This window comes from Natrix helvetica (genome assembly GCF_964273705.1).
Source record: "Natrix helvetica genome assembly, chromosome: 1".
Lineage (NCBI taxonomy): Eukaryota > Metazoa > Chordata > Lepidosauria > Squamata > Natricidae > Natrix > Natrix helvetica.
This window is the reverse complement of record NC_138548.1, coordinates 13,804,195-13,830,653: the sequence shown is the minus strand read 5'-3', so window position 1 is coordinate 13,830,653 and position 26,459 is coordinate 13,804,195. Positions and strand designations below refer to the sequence as shown.

Genomic DNA, 26,459 nt, shown 5'->3' with positions numbered 1-26,459 from the left:
GGTGGTGTGCCTCGTGATTTTTTTCATGAAACAAGTGTGCCTTTGCCCAAAAAAGGTTGAAAAACACTGCTCTAGGCTGAGTTTTGAATCCAGGTTTGGTTGAATTCTCAGATGCCATGTGGTCAGTTGAGTAAAGGCTTATATTATCATGCCTTCATTCCCATCCCCCTGGAGCTGAAGGGGAGAACTCTTTATTATGTAAAGTGGACTAGCTTGGCCTTCTTAATGGCCCATTGACAAAAGTGGGGATGGGCAGGAAGCTGTAGGAATTTAGTGTTTAAAATGTGTTTCTCCCTTTTTCACATCCAGGAAAATATAATATTCTGCCTTATCAATATTTCCTAGGCTATTTCATTTTTCTGGGAGAGGGCTGGGTGATAACTTCCTACAGTACATCACAGCATCTGATTATTTTTTCCAGGATCTTCATAGCTGCCCTGTCAATAGCTTGTCTGCTACATATTCTTTGAGTGTTGTTCCATCATTGTTGGTGGTTGATCCTTTAAGGCAGAAACTATTCACCCGCTCTGATATCTTCATTGTCATTCTGAGGCTGGTTGTTTTACCCGTTGTCATTCACTTGGTCTTCTTTTACAATCAATTCTGGTCCCATTGTTTCATTGGTTCCTTGATTTGCATTAGTAAGAACTTCCAGTTATCAGCGTAGTAAAATCAGCATAATCCAGGTTACTGATATTTCTTCCCCCCAGGTCTCAATTTATCTTCCCCCTTCCCCAGCTGCCTTCAATACATATTCAGTTTATTTACTTATTTAGCACATGCATTAATAGTAGCAGTAAAGATGTATGGAAATAATGCATAATAATACAATACAAGTAAGATTGAGACTCATTAGCTGACCTAGAGTTACCCTGTTTCATTATGTTCCATTCACACTCTGGCTTTCTGAACAAATCCATATCATTTATGTCAATGCATACGCATATATTCACATTTCAATATTAATTCTCCTCACGCTGGTGCCCAACGCATAAATAACTTTTCCCTACAAGATTATGTGGGAGAGATGAAGAAAAGAATAGTTGCTGCTATATAAACATAAGAGATTTTGCAGGGGGGAAAAAACCCCAAGCATTTTGTAATATTGCTGTAAAGTTAAGGTGACCAACTTTTTTACAATGAAAAGGAGGACAAAACACGTTCTATTGTCCAAAAGTACACTAATCTTGCACCGCCAGGGAGGATGAGACTACAAATCCCAAGATGCAACGCGGCGAGCAGGCAGCTGAAAAGCGGAAACAGGTGGGCCTTGAATTCTCATTAAGGAAAGAAAAGGGAAATCACCGCCTGCCTCCTTCTTTTGCCATTGGTTGACGATCGTGCCTGGTGCGGCTTTTGATTGGTCCAGAGGATTTCACGCCTTCTTTTGGCTACAGGATTAGAAGGAAAGACACGCTTGTATTTGACTTTCTCTTTTTGCCCGGTCTTTGAATATATAAATATATATATATTAAATTTCTGGATCGTGATCCTCCAATACAATGGTAAGTCTTTAATTTTAACTCAGATTATATTTGCTTTCGCTAAAATTCTTACTCTCCCTTTCAAAATGTGAGCCTGAGGATTATGGAGGGGGGGGGGGAGGTGCTTTGCTATTTTGGTGCCCTTACAGGTATTTTGCTTTAAAATAGAAATGCATGGAGCACTTGGGACGTTTTTAAGGCGAATTGAGTTTGATAAGAGGAGACGATCGCGCAGGTCTTAAGCTTTGGGGTAATCGTGGCGCATTAAATCGAGCTCCCATGGTCAGGAACAGGCTACCTTGAAATGGAGAATAAACAGCAGAAGAAGACATTGGTTTACACAAATATATCAGCCTGATAATTAGCTGGTGTAAGCCAAAAAACTTATTTGGATTAACAGAGGTGTGTGTGTGTGAAAACCCTTTGTTATATGGTGTCTGAGATTCTTGGAACTGATCTTTTATTAAGGAAAAAGTGCTCTGGCACTGGGCTGCGACTTTTGCTCACCAAAGACCGATAGATAAAGGTAACGGTTCCCTTCGCACACATATCAGAGCGAACCGATAGTAGCGGCGACGGGAGGCGCAGAATCATTACGCAAACACGCGAGTGAACCGGTAGTAAAATAATTTGAAACCCACCACTGACACGTATGTGCATTCAGTTCTGGTTGCATTCAGTTCTGGTCGCCACGATGTAAAAAAGATGTGGAGACTCTAGAAAGAGTGCAGAGAAGAGCAACAAAGATGATTAGGGGACTGGAGACTAAAACATATGAAGAACGGTTGCAGGGACTGGGTATGTTTAACTTAAGAGAAAGAAGGACTAGGGGAGACATGATAGCAGTGTTCCAATATCTCAGGGGTTGCCACAAAGAAGAGGGAGTCAAACTATTCTCCAAAGCACCTGAGGGTAGAACAAGAATAATTTGACTCCCTCTTCTTTGTCTCAGGGGTTGCCACAAAGAAGAGGGAGTCAAGCTATTCTCCAAAGCACCTGAGGGTAGAACAAGAATAATTTGACTCCCTCTTCTTTGTCTCAGGGGTTGCCACAAAGAAGAGGGAGTCAAACTATTCTCCAAGGCACCTGAGGGTAGAACAAGAAGCAATGGGTGGAAACTAATCAAGGAGAGAAGCAACTTAGAACTGAGGAGAAACTTCCTGGCAGTTAGAACAATTAATCAGTGGAACAGAAGTTGCCTCCAGAAGTTGTGAATGCCCCAACACTGGAAGTCTTGAAGAAGATGTTGGATAGCCATTTGTCTGAAACGGTATAGGGTTTCCTGCCTGGGCAGGGGGTTGGACTAGAAGACCTCCAAGGTCCCTTCCAACTCTACTATTGTATTGTATTGTATTGTATTGTATGTGCTCATCTCCGTTTCAAAGCCAAAGAGCCAGCACTGTCCGAAGATGTCTCCGTGTTCATGTGGCCAGCATGACTAAACACCAAAGGGACAGGGAACACTGTTACCTTCCCACCAAAGGTGGTCCCTACATTTCTACTTGCATTTTTACATGCTTTTGAACTGCTAGGCTGGCAGAAGCTAGGACAAGTAACGGGAACTCATTCCGTTATGCGGCGCTAGGGATTCGAACTGCCGACCTTTCTGATTGATCGATAAATCTTTACGTCCAATTGCCTAGCAACCACTGGAAGTTAAGATGAACTCCATGAAAGTTACTTACAATCTGGATTTGAAGTTCTGGTGGGCGGCCCCTGTTGAACATGTGATCACCTTTTGAAAACTTAGCAATTGCCCATCATTTATGGTCATTTGTAGCTTCCCACAAATCATGTGGCTATGATTTATTATGCTTTTTGCCAGAAAGCGGCATTTTCATCTTGTGTTCAGCCAAAAAAATGCAAAGTGGAAACAATGGGTTTGCTTAATGACTGTGGATTTCTAAATGATTACCACAAAAAAAGCCATAAAATTGAATCGGTGTTGTGAAGATTCACTTAACAACTGGTACAGCTTACGACCATACATCTGGGCTCAATTATACTTATAAATTGAGGACTACCTGTATTCACAACTCTAATTAACAAATGAGTTGATTCGTACAGTACAGACAGTCCTCGGCTTATGACAGTTGGGCCCAAAGTTTCCGTTGCTAAATGAGACAGTGAAGTGAGTTTTCTCCCCTTTTACAACCTTTCTTGCTACAGTTGTTAAGTGAAATCCTGCAGTTACGTTAGGAACACGGTTGTTGAGTGAATCTGCATTCCCCATTGACTATGCCCATCAGAAGGTCGCAAAAGGTGATGACTCCGGGACACTGCAACTGTCGTAAATACGTGCCAGATGCCAAGTGTCCAAATTTTGATCACATGACCGTGGGGATGCCGTAATAGTTGTAAATGTGAAAAATGATCATAAGTCACTTTTTTCAGTGCCATTGTAACTTCAAACGGTCACTAAGCGAACTGTTGTAAATCGAGGACTACCTGTATTTCCATGGACAGGTGCGAAATCAAGTTTGAGAATCTTGATAGAAATGCTGCCTTCTAAGGGAAATATCTATTCTTTTTCCTCAGCTCAGCATTGGGGATTATCACCTTGCTTGTTGCTGCTTATTTCTTGAAATAAGACAATTCTATTTTTTCCCCACATATTTCTTTTTACTGAACTGGCTACTAGTGAGGGTGCTGGTAGGTGGTAGACAGATCTGTCAGCTCTTCTGATGTCAGAAAAAAGGGAAGGAAAAAGATTTTTAACTGGAAGTTGCCGTATTTTTCAGATTATAAGATGCACCAAGGTTTTGAAGACGCAAATAAAAAAAAAAGTTTTTGCACTGCAAACCTCCCCAAAACGGCCCATTTTTCACGAAAACAGGCCCGTTTTTTTTTAAAGGCATGAATAGCCTTTGGGAGGTTTGTAGAGTGGTCCTGGGGGCTGGGGGGGCAAAAATGAGCAAAGCCCGGCTCGTTTTTCACTCATTTCTGCCCTCCCCAGTCCCCAGGAGCACTCTGAAAGCCTCCTAAAGGCTATGCACAGCTGTTTTTGCGAAGGGGACGTGGTTTCGGGAGGCAGAAAATGCTGTATTCAGTGTATAAGACGCACCCAGATTTTCAGCCTTTTTTTGAGGGAAAAGGGTGCATCTTATACTCCGAAAAATACAATAATGCTTTTGAGAAGAAAAGTATTCTGTTGCTGAGTGAAGGTAACAACCTTCCCTCAGTTTCTTCCATCTCTTTCTCCTCGGCTGGTTCTGCCCCTAATGCTTTCTGAAGTTCTTCTCGGATCAATGTCCTGCTTTTAAAAATAGATCAGGGTTTGACATCACAACATTTTGCTACCCTATCAAATGTCTAAATGAGAAGGAAGGACTCCCTGGAGAAGAGCCTCATGCTGGGAAAGATGGAGGGCAAAAGAAGAAGAAGGAGACGACGACAGAGAAGGAGGTGGCTGGATGGAGTCACTGAAGCAGTAGGCGTGAGCTTAAATGGACTCCAAAGGATGGCAGAGGACAAGAAGGCCTGGAGGAACGTTGTCCATGGGGTTGTGATGGGTTGGACACAACTTTGCAACTAACAGCAACAAATCCATCTATCGTGTGTCTGTCTGTCTGTCTATCTATTTATCTATTGTTCTATCGTTCTATCGTTCTATCTATCATTCTATCTATCTTCTGAAGATGAAACTCAAAGACTTTGGCCACCTAATGAGAAGGAAGGAGTCCCTGGAGAAGAGCCTCATGCTGGGAAAGATGGAGGGCAAAAGAAGAAGGGGACGACAGAGAATGAGGGGGATGGATGGAGTCAATGAAGCAGTAGGCATGAGCTTAAATGGACTCCAAAGGATGGCAGAGGACAGGAAGGCCTGGAGGAAAGTTGTCCATGGGGTTGTGATGGGTTGGACACAACTTTGCAACTAACAACAACAAATCTATCTATCGTTTGTCTGTCTGTCTGTCTGTCTGTCTGTCTGTCTGTCTGTCTATTTATCTATTCTTCTATCTATTGTTCTATCTATCATTCTATTGTTCTATCTATCATTCTATCTATCTTCTGAAGAGGAAACTCAAATACTTTGGCCATCTAATGAGAAGGAAGGACTCACTGGAGAAGAGCCTGATGCTGGGAAAGATGGAGGGCAAAAGAAGAAGGGGACGACAGAGAATGAGGTGACTGGATGGAGTCACCGAAACAGTGGGCATGAGCTTAAATGGACTCCAAAGGATGGTAGAGAACAGGAAGGCCTGGAGGAACGTTGTCCATGGGTCGGACATGACTTCACAACTAACAACAACAAATGTCTACATTGTATCAACCCTAAAGCAATGCGGTGCCTCCTTGTATTTGATCTGGGGGTCGGGGGGGGGGATTGTGAAAAATGTGCAAAAAAGATGGATGAGTCATGCCTCCAAACAGAATTAAAAGCCTATTTGTTGGAAAATAATAAATCATTGTGGAGTCCCTGGTCCCCTCTGCGCTTGGCTCTTTGCTTGCAGACATTTAATGACCCAACTAAGTAACATCATCAATGCAAGAGTAAATATCATCAACTCGTACTGATGCTGAGTAACAGTTGGGTAGCAATATTACCTTTTTGAAAATCAGAAAAGAGAATAATAAGATGGAGTTAATGCTCTCTTTCTCTCTCCCTCTCTTCCTTTCCACATAAAAAAAATTAAAAAGTCTCCATTGTATTTGCTGTGCACTTCCTTTTGAGCCTCCAGATGTGCAGGGCTGCAGATCCCATCATCCCCAGCCAGCGATGAAGTGAGATACATTCTGATGCCTCTGGAGCAGTGTTTCTCAGTCTGGGCCTCTCAAAGGTGTGTGGACTTCAATTCCCAGAATTCCCCAGCCAGCATTTGTGCGCCACATATACTGTGTGGGGAATTCTGGGAGTTGAAGTCCACACAACTTCAACACTATTGAAAAACATTATTCCAAACTCATAGATACACAGAGAAACATTTGAAATGCTCACATCCTAGCTGGAGAAACACTGGTCTGGAGGATTGCTAGGATGAAGAAACCAGGGATAATTGGTAAAAGTGGCTGTTTTCTCTTAGGTGGAAGAATAGAATATAGAATAACAGAGTTGGAAGGGACCTTGGAGGTCTTCTAGTCCAACCCCCTGCTTAGGCAGGAAACCCTATGCCACTTCAGACAAATGGCTATCCAACATCTTCTTAAAGACTTCCAGTGTTGGAGCATTCACAACTTCTGGAGGCAACTTCTGTTCCACTGATTAATTATTCTAACTATCAGGAAATTTCTCCTTAGTTCTAAATTGCTTCTCTCCTTGATTAGTTTCCACCCATTGCTTGTCATCCTACCCTCAGGTGCTTTGGAGAATAGAAGGGAGTCTTACTTATGAGCTATGGCTGCTGGAGGAAGAATCCTGTGGCATTGATGAGCTGATGTGTCTCTTTCTTCTTGGCAGGCATTGATGGGGATACAGCTTTTGTTCTCCTTGTTCGTGGCCAGCGTCTTTCAGAAGATGGCACCCCACTGGTCCTTCGCCCGATGGCTCCTTTGCAACGGAAGGTACCGCATCCTTTGTAATGAGACAGTCATCTCGCTCTGTAGTTAAGAAACATGGCACTGTTCTGTGGAAGGAAAGAAGGGGTGCCTCCTTTGAGCCTGGCACACCAGGTTTCCTTTAGCAAGCCTTCAACGAATCCCATCTTGCTGCAAGCTTAGGAGGAGAAAATGGTCCCTCAAATTTGCAACATAGGCTGCGACAGGGGTGTCAAACGAACTGAGTTGACAACCGAGTAATTGAAGGCCTTCCTTTTTTGAACGTGCATTGGACATGTGACTCATTGGTGCGGTGGCTGAGAAGTGGAGCTCTCGCCTCACAATTGGGAGGCTGTGAGTTCAATCCTAGGTAGAGGCAGATCTCTTTCTCTCTGGGCATACTGAGAATATAGCTGCTGAGCAAACTCCGCATTGGCTACAGGAAAGGTATCTGGCCATTAAAACGCGTCTTATAATCTGCTCCATTCAGATTATAAGACTCACCTTATAATCTAGCTCCATTCAGTTGCCCAGACTCCACCCTGCAAGGGATTATGGCAGTGATGGCGAACCTATGGCACGCGTGCCACAGGTGGCACGCGGAGCCATTTGTCAGGGCACGCGAGGCGCTGCCCTGTCAGCTGGCCAGCCCGCATGCGCGGGCTGGCCACCTGAGTTCACCCTTTTTTAAAGCCATTTTCCCCCTCCCCAGGCTCCAGCGGCTTTATAGGAGCCTGGGGAGGGTGAAAAGAGCCTCCCCCGTCCCCCAGGAGGCCCTCCGGAGGCTTCATGAGCTTCCCTGAAGCCTCCGGAGCGCAAAAAAACAGCCCTACCGGCAAACTGGAGGTTCAGGAATGGACTTCCGGTTTGCTCGGAGGTTCATTTTGACTGCTCCGGAGGCTTCAGGGAAGCCTCCTGAAGGTCCCTGAAGCCTCCGGACGGCCTCTGGGGGGGGGCTCTTTTCGTCCTCCCCAAGCTCCTATAAAGCCTCTGGAGCCTGGGGAGGGTGAAAAAAGCATGGAGAAAATGGGGGGGTCGCACCTGTATTGTGCGCATGTGCACTGGGGGGTCACGCATTGCATTATGGGTGCGGCACGCCCGCACACGACCCCCCTGCGCTCCCCCCATTTATGGCATGCGAGCCAAAAAAGGTTCGCCATCGCTGGATTATGGGGTCATTAGAAGAGGATGATGATTGTACATGGGACTCATTCAAAAGGGGTGGTGTTTTCATTGCAGAGTTGTGATTGCTCTCTCGACATTTTTTGACGACTCCTGCAGATGTCCTGGAAAGTTGATTTGTTTTTGCAACTTTAAAAAAAACAAACCTGTGCTGTGAATCAGAGAAAGCTTTGTTTAAAAGCAGAAATGCTTTTTGCTTCTCTGGCTGTGGAGAGGCTTATTTGGAATTCTAAGAGCATCTTATGCGCACCATTGCAAGATTAGCTGCCTCAGTGAATGTGGCCAGTGCCCAGAAATTTGGGGATAGGGATAATTTGGGGAGATGGCTTCTCTGCTTCCCATTTCAAGATCATTTATCCCTGTTGGTGCATAAGCTTACATTTGTCTGTTTTATTAGAATATCTGTTTTCCAGTAGGGTACAGGCAGCGGTGGGCTGCTGGGAGTTCACTGGGGTGCGGGAGAAACTCTAAGCTAAGATTCTGTGTGTGGTTTGGAGAACCCCCAAATCCCACTCCTGGCTGGCCCCGCCCACCCCTCCCCTCCCAGGAGTACCCACACGTCCCGTTTTGGATGCAGAAAATGGAGGGCCCACAGGAGGCTTGGGGAGGGCAAAATACGGGCCTACCAGAAGTTTGGGAAGACCGGAAACAGGCACATTTCTGGCCTCCAGAGCCTGGGGAAGCCATTTTCACCCTCCTGGAGGCTCGAGGAAAGCCTCTGGAGCCTGGGGAGGGCAAAAACACCCATCCACCCCGGCATGGTGTAGGAGGCTGACGGCCACACCCACCGTGGCCGTCAGCCCACCCAGCAACCGGGCAGAGAACCCCTTGCTAAAATTTTCGAAGCCCACCCTTGGATGCAGGGCTGTGACCTGACTCTTCTTCCTGACTCCCAAATCATTCCCACATATCATTACCCAACCCCAGAACATCTTTATCCTTCAAGAATAACTTTAGAGGTCTGTTTTCGGGAGACAGATGCATCCTTGGAAGGAAAAATGATGCTTGAAGCAAGAGCTTCCTGTATTTCAAATTGAAAGAATATATAAAGAGCTTCCTGTATTTCAAATTGAAAGAATATATAAATGTAACATCATCAAACCCCCATGACACCTTTTTTTCCCAGAATTCCCAACTGGGGTCCAGAATTGAAAAGCAATTTCTTGTTAACAAGAGCACTTAGACTTATATAGTGCTTTACAGCAGTCTCTGAGCGGTTTACCAAGTCAGCATATTGTCCCCAACACTCTCGGTCCTCATTTTACTGACCTCAGAAGGATTGGAAGGTGAAGTCAACCTTGAGCCGGTCAGCATCAAACTCCTGACTGTGGGCAGAGTCAGCCTGCAATACTGCATTCTAATCTAACCACTGTGCCCCCATGGCTTCCAATACCCCAATACCTTCTTGTGCAAATCCTGGATTTTGTAAACTGACCTTACTGGTGGTATTCAGCCAGTTTGGACTGGTTCGGGCGAACCGGTAGTGGTGACCTGCAGGTGGACGGGCCCACCCACCCCAGCACGATGTCATCCTATTTAGCCACGTTTTCTAAACAGCATGCATGCGTGCAAGCTGTGCATGGGGGCAAAGGGCATGCACGGAAGGTCGCACACATGTGCTCACATTTTTTGGTGTGCGGCGAAGAGGTGGTAAAATTACCGTATTTTTCAGAGTATAAGACGCACCTTATAAGAGGGTGAAAATCTGGGTGCGCCTTATACACTGAATACAGCATTTTTGGCCTGCCGAAACCTTGCCCACTTTGCAAAAATGGATGTGCAGAGGGTTTGGGAGGCCTGCAAAGTGCTCCTGGGGGCTGGGGAGGGCAGAAATGAGCAAAACATTGGCTGTTTTTGCTCATTTTTGGTCCCCCCCCCCCCCAGCAGCACTCTATAAGCCTCCCAAAGCTCTGCATGTCTCCCCCTTTTTTTGCAAAAAACGAGGCGTGCAGGGGGTTTGGGAGGCCTGCAGAGTGCAAAAACTTTTTTTTTAATTTACCTCTTCAAAATCATGGTGTGTCTTATACTCAGGTGCGTCTTATAATCTGAAAAATACGGTATGTGAAACCCACTCTGATTGACCTACAGAATGTCTTAAACAAACATCTCCTAACTTTTCACAGGAGGGGGTGCCTTATTTTTGTCAGAGTTGCTTGATAGTAAGATGGGTGGCCTATAAAATTAATAACTGAATAATTTTTTTTAAAAAAAGTCCCTGCGACACAAACTCTGTCCCTGGTTTTCAACGGAAAAACATAAAAAGATGAAATAATGACCAACTCACTAACAAACAGGTTCTGTATCTAGGACACCTTGTTTTTCCTTTCTGTGTGGCATCAAACTGGTGTTTTATATTTTGCTAGCTTGCACCGCTACAAACATCCTTCCGAAGAGGAGCTACTTGCTCTGGCAGGGAAGCCGAAGCCGAAGGGTAAACGGGACAGGTAAGTCCCATTAGCAAAAGGCCGATCATCTTGTCAGGTAAATTGGCTAAAGCAGTGCTTTTTTTTTTTACTTGGCAACGTTAGGATATGTGGTTGTCAACTCCCAGAATTCCCCAGCCAGCTTTGCTTCCAGGGTAGATTGCATGATTCCTACCCTGTGGCAAAATCTTTTTTTTTTTTTTGCCATCGTTTCTGTGGGTGTGGCTTGGTGGCGGGGAGGGGGTCATGTCACCAGGGGGGGGCATAGCCAACTAGCTTCCACTTTTTAAAGCATTTTTTTCCTGTTGGTTCAGGCAAATAGGCAGGAAAAAAAATGCTTTAAAAAGTGGTTCTGGCAATTACGCAGACCAGCTGTGAGTCGTGCGATCATCGGATCCTCTTTATTTCACTTTTTAAAGCATTTTTTTTCCTACCTATTCGCCCGAACGGGCAAGAAAAAAAATGTTTTAAAAAGTGAAAAAAAATGGTTCCGATCATCGCATGGGTCAGCTGTGAGCCACCCAATTGCCAGACCCTCTTTATTTCACTTTTTAAAGCAATTTTTCCTGCCGGTTCGGGTGAATAGGTAGGGGGGGAAATGCTTTAAAAAGTGAAATGAAAAGGGTCCAATGATCGCGCCGCTCACAGCTGATCGGCATGACCATCGGAACCTTCTCCCACGCACATACTTTTTAAAGTATTTTTTTTTACTACCAGTTCCGGCAAATAAGTAGTAAAACAAAGCTTTAAAAAGTAGAAAAAAAGGTTCCGTGACAGTCGGCTGTGCTGCGCAATCGTCGGAGCCTTTTCCCCCCCCCACACTTTTTAAAGCATTTTTTTACTACCTATTGTCCCAAACCAGGCGTTAAAAAATGGTTTAAAAAGTGGTGGTGGTGGGAGGTTCCAACGATCGCGCGAAACACTATGAGCAAAATCTTCAGAAATACGAACTGTTGTCTCCTACGACAACCATTCCCTTTTCCTTCTATTTATTCCCCAGGCAGGGAGGGGCCATTCAGTGTCCATGTGTGCTTTGCTTCCAGAGTTGACTCCTTGTCCTCCATTGTCCACCTCTCCTAACTGCTCTGTACATACGTGCATCTGGAACAGACCCCAGCTGTTCTTCCTCCTCACTCAACTCAGCCTCCAAAAGCAGCTGCTTCTCCAGTGGCTGGGAAATGTCGGACGGCCTTGACTCTATCTCTGTGTCTGACTCTGAGCATCCATCAGAGCCTTCCCCATGCCCCAGAACTGGCCCAAGTTCTTCCCCAATCTCCTCATTATCTGAGTTTGCAGACAGCTCTTCTGACAGCTGGTGGGCCACAATACTATTTTCCAGTTACAGCAAGCCTAAAATAAGTTAAGCAGTAACCAGGGATGTCGGTTGTTTCTTTGCAGCAGGAGGATCAACGGGGTGACGGATGGGAAGCCTTCGACTGTTCCCCGAGATATTGATTTGCAACTGGAGAGTAGCCCTATCCGGACAGTGGATGCTCTGGGTAAATGTGTGGAGGTTGGACTTCCTTAGCTATGTGTTTATCGTATGGGGTGGACCAGGAAGGCTGTCGTCTCATAAGGATGCTGCAAATTCAGAAACACAGAGTGTACTCTCTTACGGCAAACAAAATTTCTATTGCTAAGCAAGACAGTTAAGTGGATTTTGCCCCATTTTACGATCTTTCTTGCCACAGTTGTTAAAGTGAATCATTTCAGTTGTTACCATATTTTTCGGAGTTTAAGACTCACCTTTCCCCCCCCCCCCCCTAAAAGAGCGTGGAAATGTTGATGCATCTTATACACCAAATACAGCCATTTTGGGCCTCTTGAAGCCCTGCCCCGAATCCCATTTTTCGGAAAAATGGGCCTTTTTTCGCAAAAACTGAAGCGTTTTTGCCTTCCCCCAGCCCCCAGAAGCACTCTACAGGCTTCAGCAGGGCTGGGGGAAGGCAGAAATGCCCCTGTCTTTGCCTTCCCCCAGCCCTGCTGAAGCCTGCAGAGTGCTCCTGGGGGCTGGGGGAAGGCAAAAACTTTTTTTTCCTTACTTACCTCTTCAAAATCTTGGTGAATCTTATACACCGGTGCGTCTTATCGTATGAGAAATACGGTAAGTTAGTAACACCATTGTTAAGTGAATCGGGCTTCCCCCTTGCCTTTGCTTGTCAGAAGGATAAAAAAGGGGATTTCATGACCCCGGGACACTGCAGTCATAAATACGAGTCAGTTGCCAAGCCTCTGAATTTTGATTATGTGACCATAGGGATGCTACAAAGGTCGTAAGTGTGAAAAACAGCCATAAGCCCTTTTGTTGTAAATTTGAACGGTCACTAAACGAACGGTTGTAAGTTGAGGTCCACCTGTCAGCATTGCACCACTAAGAGTTATACTTCTGATTTTAATTTGGGAAAAGAATGGTGAGTCCTCGACTTACGACCACAATGGAGCCCAACATTTCTGTTGTTAAATGAGACGTTTGTTAAGTGAGTTTTGCCCCATTTTACAACCTTGCTTGCCCCAGTTGTTAAGTGGATCACGGCAGTGGATCAGTTAGGAACACGGTTCTGAAATGAATCTGGCTTCTCCCTTGACTTTGCTTCTCAGAAGGTCGCAAAAGGGGATCACATGACACCCCACCCCCTTGGGATACTGCGACTGTCATAAATAGGAGTCAGTTGCCAGGCCTCCAAATTTTGATCACACGTGACTATGGGGATGCTACAAAGGTTGCAACTGTGAAAAATGGTCAGTATAATTGACCTATATATGATATATACCAGCAATGGCGAACCTTTTTTGGCTCGCGTGCCACAAGTGGGGGGAGCGCAGGGGGGTCATGTGCGGGCGTGCCGCACCCATAATGCAATGCACGAACCCCCCCAGTGCACATGCGCGCACAACGCGCGAACCCCCCCCCCCCATTTTTACATGCTTTTATCGCCCTCCCCAGGCTCCAGAGGCTTTATAGGAGCCTGGGGAGGGCGAAAAGAGCCTCCCTCACACACACACACCCCCCGGAGGCCCTCCGGAGGCTTCAGGGACCGTCTGGAGGCTTCCCTGACGCCTTTCGGAGCACTTACAACGACCATCCGAGGGTCGTTTTAAGCGCTCCGAAGTCACTTCCGGTTTGCTTGGAGGGTTGTTTTAAGCATTCCGAAGGCTTCAGGGAAGCCTCCGGACGGTCCCTGAAGCCTCCGGAGGGCCTCCGGGGGGGCAGGGAGGCTCTTTTTGCTCTCCCCAGGCTCCTATAAAGCCTCTGGAGCCTGGGGAGGGTGAAAAATGACTTTTAAAAAGGTGAACTCAGCTGGCCAGCGCACGCATGCGCGCTGGCCAGCTGACAGGGTAGTGCCTCGCGTGCCCTGACAAATGGCTCCGCGTGCCACCTGTGGCACATATGCCATAGGTTCGCCATCACTGATATATACAATGATATAATTTAAATTGTAACTTTGAACGGTCACTAAATGAACGGTTGTAAGTCGAGGACTACCTGTACAGTGTTGAACTAGATCAGACCTGAGATTGGACGCTAAGCATTTCCTGTTTTTCTCTTTAGTTCTGTGCTATTTCCTGGAGTATCAGTGGTATGTGGATTTTGCAGGATATTCCACTCTGGTCTACCTTTTCACTGAAGGATACTATTGCCTCGTTGATCCCCAGAAAGAAAGCAACATTGGAATCCTCTGGTGCCTTCTGACAGCCATATTCTCCGTGTATCCTTTGCAACCAGGGATCCTTCCCTTTTGCCCCCACTTTTATACGGTATGAACAGCCCTCGATTACAACCACAATCCAGCCCAAAATTTCTGTTCCTAACAGGATAGTTATTAACAGCCCTAGCAATAGCACTTAGACTTATATACCGCTTTACTGTTCTGACGCCGGCTTCCTGAGAAAGCAAGAAGCAGAGTCTTGGTCCTGGCAAAACCCCTTTTATTTACACGACTGGGAATTCCTTTCATTCACAGTCAGTAAGGCTTAGCAAACAACCTTTCCAAGGAATATTTATCAACACGAGCCTTATCTTGTTTGGAGCGCCGCCAGATAACTAGTTTCCAAACGCAGGGCAAGGCAAAACTTGGCACAGAGTCTCTTATAGACACAATCAGAACTTTCCACTCTTGAAATGACCTAATGAACAAATTGTTTCCTGCAAAAGCCCCCTCCCTGTTTGCTCGTCTTTTGTTTCCTACGGGAGGGGCCAATCACCTCCAAGGTGTGGTTTTACTCTTAAGTCGACCCTGCTTTCTTACTTGTTCTTGTCTTCTGGCAGCTCTGCGCATATGCACAGTGGGAACAGGCTCCAGCTGTTCCTCTGCCTCACTGCTGTCTAGTTCCCTCTCTGCCTTTGATGCAGAGCCCTCGTCTGAGCTTTCCTCAGTCCCCAGGACTGGCCCATGTTCCCCCCCAACCTCCTCACTGTCCGAGTCTGCTGCTAGCTCTGCTGACCACTAGCTGGCCACAACATTTACAGGGCTTTACAGCCGTCTCTAAGCGGTTTCCAGAGTCAGCATCTTGCCTCCAACAATCTGGGTCCTCATTTTACCCAGGATGGAAGGATGGAAGGCTGAGTCAACCTTGAGCCTGGTGAGATTCGAGGTGCCAAATTGCAGGCAGCCAGCAATCAGCAGAAGTAGCCTGCAGTACTGCACTCTAACCACTGTGCCACCGCGGCTCATTAAGTGAACTTTGTCCTATTTTACAACCTTTCTTGTCACAGCTGTTAAGTGAACCAGTTCAGTTGTTAAGTTAGTAACACGGTCGTTAAATGAATCTGCCTTCCCCCTGGACTTTGCTTGGCAGAAGGTCGCAGAAGGGATCACATGACCCCATGACACTGTAACCATCATAAATATGATGCCAAGCACCTGAATTTTGATCAGGTGACCATGGGGAGGCGGCAAAGGTCGTAAGTGTGAAAAACGGTCATAGGTCCCTTTTTTCAGTCTCATTCAAACTTTGGTTACTAAATGACCTAAATGTCGTAATTCCAGGACTCCTTGTGCAAACTTTAAAATACGGTCATTTCCTTTTCAAAGACTGGAAGCAGAATGGTTGATGCCTATGGAGATTCTCAGCCATCCAGGTCATGGTTGTCCCCAAGGTCCTTTTTTAAAAAGGGAACTGGACTTTCTGGTTTTTCTTCGAAGACGTTTCACTTCTCATCCGGGAAGCTTCTTCAGCTCTGTTGCGAATAGAGGTGAAGAAGCTTCTTGGAGGAGAAGCCAAACGCCTTCAAAGAAAAAACAGAAAGTCCAGTTCAGCATCTTCATCTAACAACCCCATAATCCCTGGAAGGGTGGAGTCTGGGAAACTGAATGCAGCTAGCAGAGTGTTTCAATGGCCGGATGCCCTTCCTGTCACCACTGCAGAGTTTTGTTCAGCAGATATATTCTCAGTGTGCCCAGAGAGAGAAATATCTGCCTCTACCTACCGTGTTTCCCCCAAAATATGTCATGTCCTGAAAATAAGGCCATGCCAAATTTTTGGGGTGGGCAAAGATATAAGCCCTCCCCCGAAAATAAGCCCAGTGGACAAAAAAACGCAGAGCGCCACTCACCGTCCCAGAGCTATCCCGAAGGCGCCAAGCCATGTGAGTGCGGTGGAGGGGAGGGACCGTGCTTGTGCGGCTTGGCGCCTTTGGGATACCACTGGGTCTGTGAGTGGCGTTCTGCCCTGCTGGAGGGGGCGTTGCGCTAGCACCTGTTCCCCTCCACCCTGCCTGCATGCCTCCTAGTCCTCACCACGACTTGGTCCAGCTCTCCCTCCAGGGCCAGGGTTGCTGCCACCGCCACTATCCCAACACTGAGAATGGTTTCTTCTGAGAGGCCCTACCGAGTCTTCCAGGAACCGGGGCAGAGAGTCTTCTGGCAACCGGGCCACAACCATAGAACGGGAAGTACACTCCCAGAGCAGCCGCTGCCGCTGCCAGAAGACTCTGCTCCAGCTCCCGGAAGACTCGGCAGGCTGGCCCAACCAGCCTCTCAGAAGAAGCCATTCTCAGTGCTGGAATGGCGGCAGGAGCAGCCCTGGCCCTGGCTCTGCAGGGAGAGCTGGACCAGGTCGTGTTGAGGACAGGGAGGCACGTGAGCGGAGGTGTTGGGGAAACAGGTGCTCGCGCAATCCCTTCCCCCCCTCTGGCCAGGCAGAGTGCCACTCACCAACCCAGCGGTATCCCGAAGGCACCAAGCCGCACGAGCACCGATCCCCCCTTTTCCCCACTCGCGCGGCTTGGCGCCTTCGGGGTATCGCTGGGTTAGTGAGTGGCGCTCTGCCTGGCTGGAGGAGGGGGTTGCCGGGTGGCTGCTCTCTTGCAAGCGGGCTCCCAAAGAGCCTGGCTCCAAAATAATAACCCCCCCTCCCCTGATAATAAGGCCAAGGCCATATTTCGGGGGTTAAACTCACAGCCTCCTGCTTGTGTGGCAAGAGCGCCACCTATAGGCCACTGAACCAGTTGCATCTTGAAAAAAGCAGCTTTGGGACAGAATGGTTGATGTTATGCCCTTAACACCAGCTTCAGCAAAATTTTTGTTATGGTGATGCGTCATTATTTCCGCTCCAAGGAGGGGGGTGAGCGTTCGGTCTGCCTCTCCTTTGCCTTCCTCTTCCTTCTGATTGCAATGGTGGTTTTGGTGATCCGGGAAGATTACCTCGAATTTGGACTCAATGCAGGTGAGTGACCTCGGGCATGGGCCTTAACTGGGCACCCTTTCCATCTTGGAGGGCCAAATTAAGCCCTTTGCACTCCCTTGATCAGCTCTCTCCCCTGTCCAGGCCTCACCAGCGTCCATAACAATTTGGAGGTCTTCTTCATGGACCAAGGATGGGAATGGATGTAAGTGTTGGCTTATTGACTTTTTGATCTTCTTCCAGTTGAGATCCAACTTTGGCTGCTATTGGCAGTGGGAGCCTCCCCAGTAGTTATGGTATTGGGTTTGAAACCTCAGGAGAAAGTCGGGCTTTGAAGGCAATAATCAATAATGGATGTCGTTCCATTTTTGAAAAGATCTTTTTATTTATTAGATTTTTAGAGCTTTGTAAGAAACTCAAGGCAGAGAGCATTCATAAGAATGCTGCTTCCTCTTCTTTTTCCCCCCCACAACAACCCTGTGAGGTGGGTTGGGCCCCGAATCACCCAGCCGGCTTTCATGCCTAAGGCGGACTAGAATTCACCATCTCCTGGGGATTGGCTCCAAATTACCCAGCCGGCTTTCATGCCTAAGGCGGACTAGAACTCACAGTCTCCTGGCTTCTAAGTCAGCTCCTTAACCACTATACCAAACTGGCTCTGACCAGTTCGGGCAAAGTGTAAAAAAATTGATTGCCTCCTTTCACTTAACACCAAGATCTTCTCTGAAAAACTTGGAAGGTTTCTGCCCAGGGTTCATGGTTGGCTTTATGGGGCATTTGTTTTCTTCCCTATAGGATCCCGGTGACAAAACTCGGAATTAAAGTGGGCCTCGTGGGCCTCTGCTCGTTCATTGGTGCCTGCTTGACTTTCCCGGGCCTACGGCTGGCCCAGACTCAGTTGGATGCGCTCAAGATGGTGGCCAACCAGCCAAAGATCCAGTTACGTTCAAGCTCATTGCTTAGCCTTAAAAGAGCCCCATAAATCCTGAGAATTGAAGGAAGACCTGCCTCACCTTCTTCTAAAATATAGGGGCCTAAGTGTCCTTATGCTATGGCTGTGATGGTGAACCTATGGCACCCTCTCTGCGGCACATGAGCTGTCGCTCAGCTCAGCTCCATTGTGAATGCGCACACGGCTCCCGCTGACCAACTCTAGGGCAAAAAATGACCCTACGAGCAAACCGGAAGTGACTTCCGGTTTGCTCGTAGGGCCGTTTTTATTCCTCCGGAGCCTTCAGGAAAACCTCCGGAAGGTCCCTGAAGGCTCCGGAGGGCATAAACTGGCCCGTTCCTTTTTAACTTTAACTTTAACTTTCATTTGATTTCTAGACCGCCCCTCTCCCAGAAGGGACTCGGGGCGGTGTACAGTCATATTAAAACAGTAAATATACATAATATAAATATAAATAAATATAGGTGTGGCTGGAGGAGGTAGCAGTAGTTTACTGTACAATAGTTAAAGTTAGATTAAAATTTAGGAATTTAAAATGCATTAAAAACACCCCTAAAAACTTTCCCAGAATAAAAATATTTGCCAGGAGGTATAAATGGGACTATAAATGGGCCAGGCCAGCTAATTGGAACAGGTGGGTCTTAAGTTTCTGTCGGAAGGAGCGGAGGTCGGTAGTAGTTCTAATATCGGGGGGGAGGTCATTCCAGAGGGTTGGGCCCATCACAGAGAAGGCTCTACTCCTAGGCGCCGCCTGTTGGCATTGCTTAGTGGACGGCACCTGGAAGAGTCCCTCCCTGTGAGAGCGAATTGGTCGCAGGGATGTATGTGGTAGGATGCGATCCCGCAGGTAACTAGGTCCTGTGCCATGGAGCGCTTTGAAGATGGTAATCAACACCTTGAAACGCACCCGAAAAACCACAGGCAGCCAGTGCAGCTCGCGCAGGAGAGGTGTTATGTGGGAGTACCTAGTACTCCCCATGATAGCCCGTGTGGCCGCATTCTGAACTAGCTGTAGTCTTTGGGCGCATCTCAAGGGGAGCCCCATGTAGAGAGCAACTGAACTTCCGGATTGCCCGTAGGGTCGTTTTTTGCCCTCCGGAGGCTTCAGGGAAGCTCCTGAAGCCTCTGGAGGGCCTCCAGGGGAGGCAGGGGGGGGCTGTTTTCGCCTTCCCCAGGCTCCTATAAAGGTTCTGGAGCCTGGGGAGGGCGGAAAATGGCTTAAAAAAAGGATGAACTCAGCATGCGCGCTCTGGCCAGCTGACAGGGCAACGCCTCACGTGCCCTGACAAATGGCGTGCCATAGGTTCGCCATCCCAGATATATAGACTTCAATTCCCAGAACTCCCCAGCCAGGAATATATGAGCAGGATGTAGGACGGGAAGGACAGAAAAAGGAAATGCAAGTTGGGTCAGTTGGGCTGCACCATATTGTTCAAGGGACAAGCATGACCCTTGAACCAGTAAAAGCTATATTTTGTATGGCTGACAATTATTAAAATGGTAGGTAGGTGGTCAGAGTTTGTTGCAGCAATCACATCCAGAAAGCACACACAGGTAACGGATTCAGCAGGATTCATGAACTTCTCTTTATATATAATATGACGTAAATATACAATACCAAAAGCAGATTTTCCAACGTGGTAGCAAATACAAGCAAAACACAAGCAGAGGAGAGGACTTTCATTTTCAGATTAGAGCAGCAGACTAGTTCAGAAGTTAAGCTAAGCTATGCCCAGGCTCCTTGCTGTCTGAATCAGTAAATACTGTTTCAGTTTCCAAAGAGTCCCCATTGGCTGACCTGTTGCCATGTCTATTCCAGTCTATGAATATTCATACTCTGACAGTAGGTAGGTAAATTAGATAGACAGAGAGAGAAAGATAAATGCAGTCCGATAGATGCTCCAATTTTTTTTAACGAGATGCCCAGAAGTCTGGGAACAAACCTACCTCTTCCCATCCCACAGGCTCCTTCTCCATGCCAGTTTTCTTGCTCCCGTGATCGTGGTTCTGATGTGGATCAAGCCCATTTCACGAGACCTCTTACTGCAGGCTCCCATGGGCAAGGAGACGGTCCAGGTGTAAGTTAAGCCGGATGCATTCCGGCTGTGATTTCTTTCTTTCTTTTTAAACCTGTTTCCTTTTGACCTTTAATTCAAGTGATTTCTGTGTAATTTTTTTCTTAGCATTCCTTTTAGCATCCCTGCATCTATGAGGCTTAGTAACTTAGATTCAAAAGGGAGGTTGGGAATCAAGCTGTTGTGGCCCGCCAGCGGCCAGCAGAGCTGGTGGCAGACTCAGACAATGGGGAGGAACATGGGCCAGTCCTGGAGTCTGGGGAAGGCTCTGTGTCAGAGGCAGAGAGGGGGCCAGGGCCGTCTGACAGTTATCAGCTGCCTTCGGAGTCGGATATCATTGGGGCAGAAGAACAGCTGGAGCCTGTTCCCAATGTGCGCATGTGCAGAGCTGTCAGGAGAAGGGAACAGCTAAGAAACAAGGGCCAACAGGAGTAAAGTCACAGGTGGATGGTGAATGCCCTCCCCCCCAATAGGGAATAAAGAGGAGCCAAAGGGGAGGGGAGTTTGCAGGAGACAATTAGTTCAATTCATTAAGGTGAAGATCTGTTCCTGACTTCTTGCCAAGTAATTGCTGCTACAGCATGGAGTTTTGAAGATATTGGCCTGGCAGCTCTCCAAGCCTGATGAAGGTTTGTCGTCGTTCCCCGGGACTTTGCTAGAGAGGAATGCCCTTTAATCTAAATAAAAGAGGTTTTATCGGGACAAGGAGTCTCGGGAAGCCTAGGTCAGAACACGAGCCTAGATTCTCAGGCTGTTGCTTGTCAGCTCAGCATTTGAAAGGCGTCCTTCCTCATCCTCAGAGCGCTAATGGATTCCCTTCCTCTTTGTGACAGCATGTCGGACACCACCTACAATTCTGTACGCCTCTGGACGATTGTAGCGCTGTGTGTGCTACGCCTGGCTGTCATCCGCTACCATCTCCAGGCGTATCTGAATCTATCTGAGCGTTGGGTGGCGCAAATGAAGCGGGAGGCCGGACGGATCACCGTGCTGGAGATTCAGCGGAAGGTAGGTCCAAGATGGTTCCCAGCAAAGAGGGCAAGGTGAAGCAAAACCATTTACAGGTAGTCCACAACTTGGGACCGCAACGGAGTCCAACATTTCTGTTGCTCAGCAAGATTGTCGTTGAGGGAGCATTGACTCCATTTTACGCCCTTTCATGCCACGGTTGTTAAGCGGGTCACTGCAGTTATTTAAGTTAGTAGCGCAGCTGTTCAGTAAATCTGGCTTCCCCGTTGACTTTCCTTGTTAGAAAGTTGCAAAGGGGGATTCCATGACCCCGGGACACGGCAACCGTAATCAATCCATCGATCAATCCATCAATCAGAATACAGCTGGAAGGGACCTTGGAGGTTTTCTAGTCAAACCCTCTGCTCAAGCAGGAGACCTTATACCAGTGATGGCTAATCTTTTTGTTGTTGCGTGCCAAAAGCGTGTGGGACAGCGCGCCCGCACCCATAATGCAATGTGCATGCGAAACCCCCCTGCTTGCCTCGCCCCCCCTCCATTTCCCTCCCGCGCATGTGCGCCGCACCCTTCCGCATCCTGTTTTGGGCCTAGTAGGCCTCCCTGCAGTCTCCTGCGGAGGGGTGCCACGCCCGTGTGACCCGCCCCCCATGGCCGTGACTCCCACGCATGTGTGCATGTCTCCCATATGCATCTCATATGCACGCGTGCCACAGGTTTGCCCTCACGGCCCTATACCATTTCAGATAGCTGTCTGTCCAATCTTTTCTTAAAAACCTCCAGTGATGAAGCATCTACAACTTCTGGAGACAAGCTGTTCCACTGGTTAATTCTCACTGTTGGGAAGTTTCTCCCTCATTCCAGGTTGCTTTTCACCTTGATTAATTTCCATCCCTTGTTCCTTGTCCATCCCTTATTCCTTTGGAAAGTAAGTTGACTCCCCCCCCCCCCTTCTTTCTGGCAGCCCTTCTAATACTGGAACCAATAATTGTGGTTCTGGTCCCCACGATGTAGAAAAGATGTGGAGACTCTAGAAAGAGTGCAGAGAAGAGCAACAAAGATGATTAGGGGACTGGAGACTAAAACATATGAAGAACGGTTGCAGGAACTGGGTATGTCTAGTTCAATGAAAAGAAGGACTAGGGGAGACATGATAGCAGTCTTCCAATATCTCAGGGGTTGCCACAAAGAAGAGGGAGTCAAACTATTCTCCAAAGCACCTGAGGGCAGAACAAGAAGCAATGGGTGGAAACTAATCAAGGAGAGAAGCAACTTAGAACTAAGGAGAAACTTCCTGACAGTTAGAACAATGAATCAGTGGAACAGAAGTTGCCTCCAGAAGTTGTGAATGCCCCAACACTGGAAGTCTTTAAGAAGATGTTGGATAGCCATTTGTCTGAAACGGTATAGGGTCTCCTGCCTAAGCAGGGGGTTGGACTAGAAGACCTCCAAGGTCCCTTCCAACTCTGCTTTTGTATTGTATTGTAATACTGCTATCATGTTACCCCCAATCCTTCTTTCCCCTAGACTAGCCAAACCCAAATCCTGCAACCGTTCTTCATATGTTTTAGTCTCCAGGCCTTTAATCATCTTAGTTGCTCTTCTTTGCACTTTTTCCCAAAGTCTCAACATCTTTTTTGTAATGTGGTGACCAAAACTGGATGCAGTATTCCAGGCGTGGCCTTACTAAGGATTTATAAACGGTATTAATACTTCAGGTGATTTTGATTCTATGCCTCTGTTTATAAATTTCATAAATAATTAATACATCGATGCAAAAAAGGTTAAAACTCTCATAAATACATGCCAGTTCCCAAGCCTCCAAATTTTGATCAGGTGACCACGGGGATAGTACAACAGTCATAAGTGTGAAAACATACTTTAAAAAAAAAAACGTGTTACTAACTTCATAGCTGCAGTGATTCACTTAGCAACTGTGGCAAGGTAGGTCGTAAAATGGAGGAAAAATCATTTAGCAACAGACATTTTTGGGCTCAATTGTGGTCATAAGTGGAGGACTACCTTTATCTGGTTTGCTACTTAAGACTTTAGATGACCAGATTGTCACTGCGTCAATTGGTTTGCCAGCTTGTGCTTATATTCTGAGTTATACAGTAGACTGAACTGTTTCTTATCTGACAATTATTAATGCGCATGTCACATAATACGTCACACATTCTTTACTTTCCTTCTGTTCGCCTGCCGAGAGGGTGGGCAACATAACTCTGCCAAAATGTAGTTAATTAAGTTAGCAAGATTTGCATTTTATTTTATTTTATATTAAAGTGTTTTTAATTAGAATATGCTCCGCCTTTTTATTTTCTGCTTATTCGGAAATATGCTGCTTGGAAAGCCAACGGTCCACGCCTCATTAATTCAGGGTGAAACTTCCAATGACACAGATCTCAAGTCTCATTCTTCATTGTTCCCTTTTTTTGTGTTATTTCCAGATCACCAGAATCTACTGCTATGTAACGGTTGTCAGCCTCCAATACCTGGCGCCAATTTTTCTTACCCTGCACTGCACCTTCGTCCTCAAAACTCTTGGTAAAGTATTCTTAGTCACTGAAGTGTCTTAGTGGAACGGGGTGTGTGGGTGTGTGCGTGCTAGGGGGTGGTTGTGTGTGAGTGGGGGGATGTGCATATGTGTGCCTACCGCTTGTGCAAAGTGCCCACCGCTTGCGTGCCCCGGGTCCAAAGAAAGTCAATAGGGAAAGTCCGCTTCATTTATTACCATATATTTATTTCCCTTAATAATTGTAGTGTTTCAATGAACGACCATAGCAAAAAAAAAAAAAAGGTATGAAATTGGGAGCGACAGAGTGAACAACTGCCTCGCTTAGCAACAGAAGTTCCAATTGTGGTCATAAGTTGAAAAGTCCCTATTTCCCTCTGTAATTTTCTCTCCCAAAATGTGCCGATTTTAAAAAAAAATAATTCGATTTCACGTTGCCTCATTGGTTCAGCATCTTTTAAGCTAAATAAAAATGTGTCGTTTTCAACTTCATCCAAAGGAAGGAAGGCGGCACCCGGATTTTTTTATATACGTTTATATATACCAGGTTGATAAAAGAATTTGGGTGCATGTTAACTATGGTGGCCCGCCAGTGGAACTGGTGGCAGACTCAGAGAGTGAGGAGGTTGGGGAGGAAGATGGGCCAGCCCTGGAGTCTGGGGAAGGCTCTGAGGAGGGCTCTGTGTCGGAGGCAGAGAGTGGGCCAGGGTCGTATGCCAGTTATCAGCTGCCTTCAGAGTCAGACATCAGTGGGGCAGAAGAACAGCTGGAGCCTGTTCCCGATGTGTGCATGTGCAGAGCTGCCAGGAGAAGGAAACAGCTAAAGAACAAGGGCCGACTCGGGAGTAAAGACACAGGTGGACAGTGAATGGTCCCTCCCAGAGGGAATAAAGAGGAGCGAAAAGGGTGGGGAGTTTGCAGGAGACAATTAGTTCAATTCATTATTGTGAAGTTTTGTTTGTGACTCCTTGCCAAGTATTTTCTTGGAAGATATCGGCCTGGCAACTCTCCAAGCCTGATAAGGTCTGTGGTTGTAAATTCACCCTTGAAAGGCTGTTTGCCGGGACTTTGCTGGATGTGAATGAGAGGAATTCATATTAGCTTAATAAAAAGGGCTTTTGTCGGGACAAGGAGTCTGCTTCGTGATTTCGTGAAGCCTAGGCCAGAACAGTAACCTCTCCCCTATTCCTTTCTCTCCCCAAAAGGTGACTATTCCTGGGGCGTGTATCCTGAGCCTGCACTAACATCTCCAGCGCCTGATGCCATTCCGGTTCACCAGGCCGCAGCCTCAGAGGACTCTGGGAACGAAGATATCCAGGCAGCGGTAGAACAGATCACCGCGTCTCTTAGTGCCTTGGGCACCGTCTTCAGTCCTCTTTTCTACCGGGGGCTGTTCTCTTTCTACGTCTGGTGGATTGCAGCCTGTCAAGTCGTTTCCGTCTTCTTTGGCCTCTATTTCCATCAGCACTTGGCTGTATCCTAAGTGAGAAGATTTCCCTTTGGCTCTCGGAGCGAGACGTTTTGGGTCCAGAATATGGATTTCTTTTCGAGGCTTTGCAAACGGGTAGCTGGGTTGTCATCCTTGAGGAAAAAGCTTTCTTGCAACATCGCTTAGAACAGGGGTGTGCAAACTTGGGAACTTTTAAGACTTGTGGACTTCAACTCCCAGAATTCCCCAACCATCCTGGGAGTTGAAGTCCACAAGTCTTTAAAGTTCCCAAGTTTGGACACCCCTGGCTTAAAAGAAACCAACCGGATTCAAATACTGCTTTTTTTTAAAGACCAATCACAGTGGACTGGACACACATCTTCCACGCTAGCCCAAAAGAGGTAAAAAGGGAGTGTTTTAATCAGCTTTGATTAAAAAAAAAAATTCCCCCAGATGTTATGGCTTAAAAACATTCAGGAGCAAGGTTGAAATTTGAGCAATGGCATTACCTTTCATGTTTCCTTCGCTTAGCAATTTATTTATTTTTAGAGGTTAGATTTTTTTTTTAAAAACCTTCGGCTTTTATTATTTGTATATTTTAAGGCAGCGAACAAAGCGAATACTCCTTCATCCTCCTATTTTCCCCACAACAATCCTGTGAGGTAGGTTGGGGTGAGAGAAAGGGGGACTGGCCCAAAGTCACTCATCCGGCTTTCATGGCTAAGGTCAGACTAGAACTCACAGTCTCCTGGTGACTGGCCTAAAGTCACCCAGCCGGCTTTCATGGCTAAGGTAGGACAAGAACTCAGAGTCTCCTGGTAATTGGCCCAAAATCACCCAATCGGTTTTCATAGCTAAGGCAGGACTAGAACTCACAATCTCCTGGTTTCTAGTCTGGTGCTTTACCAAACTGGCTCCAGTTAAAATACCGTAGTAACTGATGCAGGTAAAAGTGAAACTTACAAAACGTTTTTCGTAAGTAGCAGAACCATCTTTGTCCATAAGCAGATTTGAATGATGAGAAGTTGAAATGTAACAAATGTAAGTTTTCCACAATCAGGATCTGTGGTGGTAAAAGAAATAAGTTGCCTTTTCTATTCAACTAAGGATTCCAGCTGCACATTAATTTAAACTCTATATACCTCTTCTTTTTTTTGGAGAAAAAATAAATGAAAAAATACTAAAAAGGCCTTACAAATAATGGGACATAAAATGCATAACAATAGAAAAATAGCAGTATTATAATCAAGAAAAATAAGTAAGTCCTTGACTTACAACATTTGTTTAGTGGTCATTCAATGTTACAACAGCAGTGAATTTTTTTTTCACACTTA

The 26,459-nt window shown here is 46.5% G+C and overlaps 1 protein-coding gene across 1 annotated transcript; it reads left to right on the top strand.

Annotated features, from left to right (window-relative positions):
* The first annotated feature begins 1,374 nt into the window (after window positions 1-1,374).
* On the top strand, window positions 1,375-26,227 carry TMEM161A (transmembrane protein 161A). Its single transcript, XM_081959438.1, has 12 exons — window positions 1,375-1,505; window positions 6,883-6,986; window positions 10,505-10,585; window positions 11,963-12,063; window positions 14,115-14,271; window positions 17,079-17,230; window positions 17,333-17,393; window positions 17,984-18,127; window positions 20,105-20,218; window positions 21,049-21,223; window positions 23,632-23,728; window positions 24,902-26,227. Exons 1-12 carry the CDS (start codon window positions 1,503-1,505, stop codon window positions 25,177-25,179), a joined length of 1,467 nt encoding a protein of 488 aa, XP_081815564.1. The 5' UTR covers window positions 1,375-1,502; the 3' UTR covers window positions 25,180-26,227.
* Window positions 26,228-26,459: the final 232 nt, after the last annotated feature.